At 47.0% G+C, this 9,775-nt stretch overlaps 1 protein-coding gene across 1 annotated transcript; it reads right to left on the bottom strand.

Moving 5' to 3' along the window:
- Window positions 1-3,445: 3,445 nt before the first annotated feature.
- On the bottom strand, window positions 3,446-9,502 carry TUBA8 (tubulin alpha 8). Its single transcript, XM_054387112.1, has 4 exons — window positions 9,460-9,502; window positions 7,488-7,636; window positions 5,351-6,031; window positions 3,446-3,743 (listed from the first exon to the last, which is right to left on the bottom strand). The coding sequence occupies exons 1-4, from the start codon at window positions 9,485-9,487 to the stop codon at window positions 3,459-3,461; spliced, it is 1,143 nt and encodes a 380-aa protein (XP_054243087.1). The 5' UTR covers window positions 9,488-9,502; the 3' UTR covers window positions 3,446-3,458.
- Between the last annotated feature and the right edge of the window lie 273 nt (window positions 9,503-9,775).

The following is a 9,775-nucleotide window of genomic DNA, read 5'->3' as shown; positions in this document are numbered from 1 at the left end:
AGCCTGTGTGAGCCGGGAAAGCCGCCGACAGCGAGCGGCGGTAGGAGGGGACGCGGCGAGGCAGCTGCCGCGGCGCTGCTGCCGGGCTGAGCGGGGCTGCTTCGCCGCTTTTCTCACCGGCTGAGTCAGAGGGCAGCAGCGCGCACTCCGCCGCTTAGTTTTCATTTCCCGCTCCACAGAGCTCAAGGATAGAAACTGAAACTCGGCTCCGCCTTGGCCTGCTGCCAGGGACGGCCGAGCGCCTTCCGCTTACGGTGGCACCTCCAACGAAAGGTGGCCCATGTGCCAATGGCCTTTTAGGCTCAGTGGCAGTCCGCTCGTCTTGGGGGCCGCAGGGCCGCCGTGAACTGCGCTGACACGGGGCTGGAACAGCCACCCACTGGGGCAGAAGTACTTGCATCCACTTCTGGAGCCCCTGTTACAAGAAGGATCTGGACGTGCTGGAACGTGTCCAGAGAAGGGCCATAAGTATGATCAGAGGGCTGGAGCACCTCTGATATGGAGACGGACTGATAGTGTGGGGGCTATTCAGTCTGGAGAAGAGAAGGTTCTGAGGTGACCTTATTGTGGCCTTCCAGTATCTGAAGCGGACCTACAAAAAAGCTGGTGAGAAACTTTTTAGGATGTCAGATAATGATAGTACTAAGGGGAATGGAACAAAACTGGAAATTAGTAGATTCAGATTGGATGTGAGGAAGAAGTTGTTCCCCATGAGGGTGGTGAGACACTGGCACAGGTTGCCCAGGGAGGTGGTGGAAGCCTCATCCCTGAAGATTTTCAATGCCAGGCTGGATGTGGCTCTGAGCAACCTGATCTAGTGTGAGGTGTCCCTGGCCATGGCAGGGGGGTTGGAACTGGATGATCCTTGAGGTCCCTTCCAACCCTAACAATTCCATGATTTTAAGGCATTGGCCCCCTTTGCCACCCCCCAGCCTCCTCCAACACCTCAGCCTGGTTCAGTTGGGTTTCTGCTGGGCAGAAGCAAGAGCGAGCTGTAAAGGGAGGGGTGAGAAACTGAACTCTGCAGGAAAAAACCCTCTTCTTCATCAGACGTGGTGTCTCGGGATTGGTTCTGCTTGGACTTCACATATTGCCTTTCAGAAGCAAGATGTTGTGGAGATGTTGGCACTGGTCTCTTCTCACAGGAAATTAGTGATAGAACAAGAGGGAACGGCCTCAACCCTCTAACGGCAGGGTTAGACTGGACATGAGGAAGAATTTGTTGACAGAAAGAGTGGTCAGGCATAGGAATGTGCTGCCCAGGGAGGTGGGGGCGTCACCAAATCTGGATATGTTTAAAGGTGGTTTAGATGAGCTTGGGAATATGGTTTAAGGGTAAACCTTATAGAGTAGGGTTTTCAGCTGGACTTGATGATCTTGAGGGTCTTTTCCAGCCTGAATATTTCTATGATTATGTGATTCTGTTCAGCCAGGCATTTGTTGCGTTCAGCCACAAAAGCAAAAGCCTACAGTAGCCTGCCTAGAAGTGAACAATAGCTCATTTAAAATAACCACACAGAAGTAATTCCCTCAGAAGATTACCCCACATGGCTCTGCTGTTTCCCATCTGATGGTGGGCTGCTGTGTCCTGTAGGACGTACAAATGGCAGCACAACAGTAAAGAAACACTCCAGGGCTATCCTGAGCAGTGAGCTTTCAGGCCTCATTGAGGCCTGACAGAAACACAATGTCCTTCCCTTGCAGCTGCCACCAGACAGTCCCCAGGACAAGTTCAAACCCTAAACCTTTGTATCTCTCTCTGCCTGTAGAGGTTGGTTTAGCAGGACATGAGAGGTTAGTGAGGGTAAAGGTGTTGCTCCCATGCACAGACTGTGTGAAGCTCCTGATGGCTTCCATCTCCCTTTCTTTCCTCTGTAGAAGCTCACTGGTGTCTAAGGGGCACTCCTTTGCCCCACAGAAAAGCCCTTTTCTATGCTAACAAGCTGAACTCACATGCAGAAGCCTTCAGCTGTTGTCTTACTAAGTTACTACATTCAGGGAATGTTACAGAAAAAACAGGTGTGGGGAGGAAAATCACAGCTTAACATAGTCCTGATGTGCTAGCTCCTTCCTGTATTATGCAGACATTTAGCAGCTACAGAAGGAACTTAGGAGTTGAATGTGGAAGTCAAGCCTGACGATGATGATAAGGGATATTTATTTGCAATGATACTTAGGAATCAGGATGCCAGCTCTCACAGTACTCAGTGCACTCTTGGAATGTCTTGGAGACCTGGTTAATTAAGTGTGTACAGGGTATGCAAGTTTGATGTGATGTACTGTTAAATCTAACTGTGAAGATAAATAGAAATCCCAACATGAAGATCACAGAATCATGGAATGGCTGAGGTTGGAAGGAACCTCTGGAGGTCATCTGATTCAGCCCCTCTGCTCAATTAGGGTCACCAAGAGCCAGTTGCCCAGGGACACGTCCAGATGGCTTTTTAATATTTCCAAGGAAGGAAACTCCTCAACCTCCCTGATCAACCTGTGCCACTGCTCAGTCACCCTCACAGTGGAAAAGTGTTTCTTGGTGATCAGATGGATCCTCCCTAGTTTCATTTTGTGTCTGCCACGTGTTGTCCTGTCACTGGGCATACTGAAAAGAGACTGGTTCTATCTCCTTTCAGGTATTTATAAACATTGATAAGATCCTACCTGAAGAAAACTGAGATTGCCTAGAAGGATGCAAATCCTCTAAATCTGAGATCTTAGATCACTGCTTTGAGTGAACATTCAAATGCCTGTATTGCAGATTCACTTTGCACATGATACACTAGATAAAGATTGCCATGGGTGCAAAAGTGGTCTGCTGGATAAAGCAGAGGTTGCTTCTTGCAGAGGAAGAACCATTCAGGAACAGTACAGACTATGGAAATATTTTCAGTAGGGATGATGCAAAAAGTTGGTTTTTAGTTTGTTGGTTTGTTTGTTTGTTTTTCAAAAACGGAGGGAATTTTCTCATTTAAACAATTTCACAGAGGCACAGAAAAAGTATTCTTAGGCCTGCTGCTGTACCTAACCAAAAAGGGTATTTATTCGTACAACACAAATGTCTGTCCCTAAATGTGGAAAAACTGCATTGCTTTAACATTTCTGAAGAAATTCTTTGCTTTATTAGAAAGGGTGTTTCAGAGAAGAGCGAAATGTCCCTTTTAAGTCAGTCAGCTGAAGGTTAATGAAAGGATAGTAAACACAGAGCAGAATACTCATCCTTCCATGGTCACTACTTTCTTGGCATGCCAACAAGCAGAAAGTGAAGGTATGTCAAATCCTAACTTTGAAAACTCTCCTGACTCAATGTCCTCCACCATAAGTTTGCATATATTGGATTGTAGTGGGTTTAGAATGTGTGTTAGAGCTTCAAGAAGCTCACATTAAATCTGCAAGGGAAAGGAGCAAGACGTGCAATACAACACTACAGAGACAATGCTGTGCTCACAAAGTGTATTTTCAAATTATTCCCCATCATTTTCTTCAAAAGAATCAGTTCCCACTTCTTCATAGTCTTTCTCCAGGGCAGCTAGGTCCTCTCGGGCCTCTGCGAATTCTCCCTCCTCCATACCTTCACCCACGTACCAGTGAACAAAAGCTCTCTTGGCATACATCAGATCAAACTTGTGGTCAAGCCTTGCCCAAGCCTCTGCAATGGCTGTGGTGTTGCTCAGCATGCAGACCGCTCGCTGAACTGGGGCCAGGTCTCCACCAGGAACTACTGTTGGAGGCTGATAGTTGATTCCAACCTGGAAACAGGAATATGAGAGAAGGTTGTAAACAGGCAAGAGCAGAAAGCAGTCGAAGAGCTGAATAAAATGTGAATATAGTTACAGATGCTGTGGTAAGGGCCTGGAGAGCAACTGAAGGAGCTGGGGCTGTTTAGTTTGAAAAAGAGGAGGCTGAGGGGAGACCTCATGGCTCTCTGCAACTACCTGAGAGGAGCTGCGGAGAGGTTGGTGCTGGTCTCTTCTCACAGGAAATTAGTGATAGAACAAGAGGGAACGGCCTCAAGCTGCACCAGGGCAGGGTGAGACTGGACATGAGGAAGAATTTGTTGACGGTCAGGCATAGGAATGTGCTGCCCAGGGAGGTGGGGGAGTCACCAACCAGGGATGTGATTAAAGGTGGTTTGGATGTGGTGCTCGAGGGTATGGTTTAGGGGTGAAATTTGTAGAGTAGGGTACTGGGTTAGACTTGGTGATCCCGAGGGTCTTTTCCAACCTGAATGATTCTCTGATTCTGTAAAGTGATGCTACTGTCAACACTACCAGACAGCAATGCCATAAACCCCAATAACATAAGCAATATGACACATGGTGATTTTCATGTCTGTATTATTATTCTGTTCGTTTTACACTGGCCAACTTCGTAGTTAACATACACTCAGCACTGAACATACACCAAGATACTTTATAGAAACTAATACAGAAAGCTGGTTCCCAGTTAAAAGTTTTTATTCTTAAGCCAGATGTTTGTATGACAAATGTTCTTCCACTGTGAATGTGTGTTTGATAGTTGAACACAGCTATGTACCAGCAGTGAGAGGGCTGAAGCACCTTTACTATGAAGACAGGCTGAGAGAGCTGGGGTTGTTCAGTTTGGAGAAGACTCCGAGAAGACCTTGGCCCTCCAATATCTGGAGGGGGCCTACAAGAAAGCTGGTGAGGGACTCTTAAGGGTCTCAGGTAATGACTGGACTAGGGGGAATGGATCCAAGCTAGAGGAGGGGAAATTTAGATTAGATGTTAGGAAGAAGTTCTTCACCATAGAAGTGGTGAGACACTGGAACAGGTTGCTCAGGGAGGTGGTGGAAGCCTCATCCCAGGATGTTTTTAAGGCCAGGCTGGATGTGGCTCTGGGCAACCTGATCTAGTGTGAAGTGCCCTTGCCCAGGGCAGGGGGGTTGGAACTAGATGAGCCTTGAGGTCCTTTCCAACCCTGTCAGTTCTATGATTCTGTAATATTTCTGTGTGAGGGACATAACTGGCAGATTCCCTAATATCAGCATTTCCTTTATTAATTGTATCAGGGTTGATATTTCCTTATTATTATAACCTAGATGTTGCTTTAGAGGGAACACTCACTGGCTTTTCCAAAATTTAGGTCTGAAATGAGTACTTCTTTAAATGTTAACTCATACACACTTCAGATGTCAACATCCATAATTATCTAGGAGCCTGTGTCAATGGGATGTCCAAAGGAGAAACAACACCTTTTATGCAAATGTATCTCTTGTATGTTCTTTCTTCTCACAAGTGGGAAACATGAGATCTAAAACATGTATTTAAAGTTTGCCACTAGTGTGAAATTGCCCTTTAAACATGAAAGAGAAGTTCCTGGCAGCCGTACTCACCTTGAAGCCTGTTGGACACCAGTCAACAAACTGGATAGTTCTCTTGGTCTTGATGGCAGCAATTGCTACGTTGACATCTTTGGGAACCACATCACCGCGGTAAAGCATGCAGCAGGCCATGTACTTCCCATGTCTGGGGTCACACTTCACCATCTGGTTGTTGGGCTCAAAGCAGGAGCTGGTGATCTCAGCCACCGAGAGCTGCTCGTGGTACACTCTGTCAGAGGAGATAATGGGGGCATAGGTCACCAAGGGGAAGTGGATGCGTGGGTAGGGCACCAGGTTTGTCTGGAACTCCGTCAGATCCACATTGAGGGCCCCGTCAAAGCGCAGCGAGGCGGTGATGGAGGAGACAATCTGGCTGATGAGGCGGTTCAGGTTGGTGTAAGTGGGGCGCTCTATGTCCAGGTTCCGGCGGCAGATGTCATAAATGGCCTCGTTATCCACCATGAAGGCACAGTCTGAATGCTCCAGGGTGGTGTGTGTGGTCAGGATGGAATTGTAGGGCTCCACCACAGCAGTGGAGACCTGAGGGGCCGGGTAGATGGCAAATTCCAGTTTCGACTTCTTTCCGTAATCCACAGAGAGGCGTTCCATCAGTAAGGAGGTAAAGCCAGAGCCAGTTCCCCCACCAAAGCTGTGGAAGATCAGGAATCCTTGCAGACCAGAGCAGGCATCAGTCTAGGAACGAGAAAGTGAAAGAAAAGGGGCTGAAGAAGAATGAAAAGACATCTACTACATTATCTTGTTCTGAGCTGAAGAAGAGTGCAGTCATCAGCAATATACAGCACAGATTTCATGTCAGGTTTTCTTGAGAAAGGCCTGGTGTTAATCCTGTCCTTTGCTTTTCTCACTGTTTCAACTTAGGACATAAAAATTAGACTCATATGTGGAGCTTCTCTCTCTGAACTTCATACCTCTTTTAGGCAGTCTAGATGAAAGCAGCAATGTAGAACTGCCTAATCTGCCCTGCTGTGCTAATCGTGGATTACGTACTCACAACCATGTTTAAAGAATATCTGAAGGCACTCAGCTAGGAAATGAGCTACTGAGCTTCTTTCTCTTGGACTCATAATGATGCCTTTGTACATACTTCTTGTGCAATTGGCTCGAGCCAAGTTGGGGGCAGGTGTCAATCTGTTAGAGGGTAGGCGGGCTCTGCAGAGGGACCTTGACAGGCTGGTCAGATGGGTGGAGTCCAACAGGATGACATTGAACAAGTCCAAGTGTCAGGTTCTGCACTTTGGTCACAACAACCCCATGCAGTGCTACAGGCTGGGGACAGAGTGGCTGGAGAGCAGCCAGGCAGAAAGGGACCTGGGGGTGCTGGTTGACAGCAGCTGAACATGTGGGCCCAGGTGGCCGAGAAGGTCAATGGCATCCTGGCCTGCATCAGAAATAGTGTGGCCAGCAGGAGCAGGGAAGTCATTCTGCCCTGTACTCAGCACTGGTTAGACCACACCTTGAGTCCTGTGTCCAGTTCTGGGCTCCTCACTTTAAGAAGGACATTGAGATACTTGAAGGTGTCCAGAGAAGGGCGAGGCTGGGGAGAGGTCTCAAGCACAAGCCCTATGAGGAGAGGCTGAGGAAGCTGGGGTTGTTTAGCCTGGCAAAGAGGAGGCTCAGGGGAGACCTCATTGCTCTCTATGACTACCTGAAAGGAGATTGTAGCCATGTGGGGGTTGGTTTCTTCTCCCTGGCAACCAGTGGCAGAACAAGAAGACACAGTCTCAAGCTGCACCAGGGGAGGTTTAGGCTTGAGGTGACGAGAAAGTTCTTCACAGAAAGAGTAATTGGCCACTGGAATGGGCTGCCCAGGGAGGTGGTGGAGTCACCATCCCTGGAGGTGTTCAAAAAAAGCTTGGATGTGGCACTTGGAGCCATGGTTTAGTTGTCAGGAGGTGTTAGGTATTAGGTAATAGGTTGGACTTGATGATCTCTGAGGTCTTTTCCAACCTGGTTGATTCTGTGATACATCTTGCAATCTCTTTTCTGAAGCATGGTATCATGGACTAAATGATCTTTCGAGGTCACTTCCAACCCCTAACATTCTGTGATTCTGTGATTTGTGGCCAGCAAGCTACCACTTCTTTGTCTGCAGAATCCAAACTGCTCTTTCAAAGGCAGTGGGACTTACCAGCTTACGGACGCGATCCAGCACCATGTCAATGCTTTCTTTGCCAATGGTGTAGTGGCCACGGGCATAGTTATTAGCTGCATCTTCCTTTCCAGTGATCAGCTGTTCTGGATGAAAAAGTTCCCGGAAGGCACCAGCCCGCACTTCGTCTGAACAACAAAGAGAACTTGTAAGAAGCTGCATGGCTGTGCCCCAGTGCTCACGAGCTCTGGTGATCGTTGGCATTGATGCAAATGTTCAGTTATGGGAGGGCAGGACCCCAAAAAGCAGATGCTGATGGAGAAGTGTTACAGTTTGAAGTTGGAACTTTAGCCCAGCTCCTAACTGCAAAATAAGAGTAGGGATTTTCTGTAGACTTAGAGTAAAAAGTAAATAAAATTACAGATTGGATACAGAAGAATAGCAACTGATAGGTATCCATCATCCCATTCATTTACTGGATACCTTATACTTGGTTGCACAGATAGCTCTTTCTCTCTTTTTTTTCTGTCACTTCTGGTGCAACTTGTCTCTCTCTCTGTGGCCTTGCCAGGATAATCTCTGTTTTGCCTACTGTGAGGTACCAGGGAGAAGGGAGGGGAGGAGGAGTCTGCTAGCAGTCTCTCTGGGCTGCCCAGAAGGCTACTTCTGATTGTTGAGTTGTAAATATATGTAAATATATATTTTATATATATATAAAAAAATATGTCATATATATGTGACATATATAACCACCTTATATAGTTTCATATTTAGTTTTTTTGTTAATATAACTTCATTTTACTTTCATACTTTCTGAGCTAGTCTTGTGAGTTATTTTGAAGGTAACTCTCGATCCTGGGGGTGAATCTCCAATTGTTGGCAGAGGCAGGGAGGGAACTCCTAACCCCCACAACAAGAAGGGATTTTCATTTTTTTGTTGTTGCACTCTGCTGATTTATGGTGTGACTTGTATCCAGCCACAGAGGTTGTTATCTTGTCATGACCTTATCAGTTGTCCTCACGAGAGGACAAATCACTGTAAAAAAAAAAAAAGTGTGAAGAAAATTAAGTTTCCCTGGTGCCCCAATTTTTAGAGATCCTTCTGTTCCTGGAAGGAAACTCTCAGGCTCCCATTTTGAATCCTAATCTCATAAAAGCAGAATTTGAATGGCAAAAGTCTCATGATAAACAAATCCAAAAGGTTTGTGCAAAGAGGAGTCATAGAAACCATGTGTACTAGCTATGAAACTGCTGTGGGTCCTGCTCTTCTTGTGCTTAGAACACCTATGACAGAATCTGCCATTCTGTGGCCTAAAATGATTTCAGGCTATGGAGTGGTAGACCAAGATACAAAGGGTGTGTCCAGCAGATGGAGGGAGGTTCTCCTCCCCCTCTACTCTGCCCTAGTGAGGCCCCATCTAGAATATTGCATCCAGTTCTGGGCACTCCAGTTCAAGAGGGACAGGGATCTGCTGGAGAGAGTCCAAGGGAGGGCTACAAGGATGCTGAAGGAACTGGAGCACTGCCTGATGAGGAGAGGCTGAGAGACCTGGGGGTGTTTGGTCTGGAGAGGAGAAGACGGAGAGGGAATCTGATCAATGTCTATAAATATCTGAGGGCTGGGGGTCAGGAAGGAAGGGACAGCCTCTGCTCACTTGTGCTCTGTGGTAAGACAAGAGGCAATGGATGGAAACTACAGCACAGCAAGTTCCACCTCAACATGAGGAAAAACTTTATTGTAAGGATCACTGAACACTGGAAAAGGCTGCCTAGAGAGGTTGTGGAGTCTCCTTCTTTGGAGACTTTCAAGCCGTATGTGGATATGTTCCTGTGTGACCTGTGCTGGACCTGTTCTGGCAAGGGGGTTGGACTCAAAGATCCCCAGAGCTTCCTTCCAAACCCTAACATCCTGTGATTCTGTGCTTTGAACCAGTGGAGACTGGTGGCACACCATGCTGGTATTAGGAAGAGGAAACTTTTCTCCGTTTTCCAGGTTTATTTCTGTACTGACCTACTACAGTTGGTTCCAAGTCCACCATTACAGCCCGTGGCACATGCTTCCCAGTGACTGTTTCGTTGAAAAAGGTGGTAAAAGAGTCATCATAGGCAAGTTTATCCTGATCCTTGAAGGTGCCATCTGGCTGAATGTCATGCTCCAGGCAGAAGAGTTCCCAGCACGTGTTTCCGATCTGAACCCCAGCCTGGCCAACATGAATAGAGATGCACTCACGCTAAGGGGAGAGACCAAAAACAGAGTCAGAGAAAACAGTGCACATTAGTCCTTCTAGTTCTTCTTTTTTCCCAGTGCATTGCTTTTCCAAAAAAAA

Source organism: Indicator indicator, chromosome 14 (genome assembly GCF_027791375.1).
Source record: "Indicator indicator isolate 239-I01 chromosome 14, UM_Iind_1.1, whole genome shotgun sequence".
In the NCBI taxonomy this organism is placed as follows: Eukaryota; Metazoa; Chordata; class Aves; order Piciformes; family Indicatoridae; genus Indicator; species Indicator indicator.
This window is presented reverse-complemented; position numbering and strand designations above follow the sequence as displayed.

What these genes read in the sequence shown, in the direction of transcription:
- TUBA8 (XM_054387112.1), bottom strand. Translation starts at nt 9,487, where the DNA reads ATGGTGGACTTGGAACCAACTGTAGTAG. An exon ending in CTTGGAACCAACTGTAGTAG is followed by an intron (nt 7,637 to 9,459) that starts GTCAGTACAGAA and finishes TTTGTTGTTCAG; the next exon opens with ACGAAGTGCGGGCTGGTGCC. An exon ending in GGTGTCCAACAGGCTTCAAG is followed by an intron (nt 3,744 to 5,350) that starts GTGAGTACGGCT and finishes TCCTGTTTCCAG; the next exon opens with GTTGGAATCAACTATCAGCC.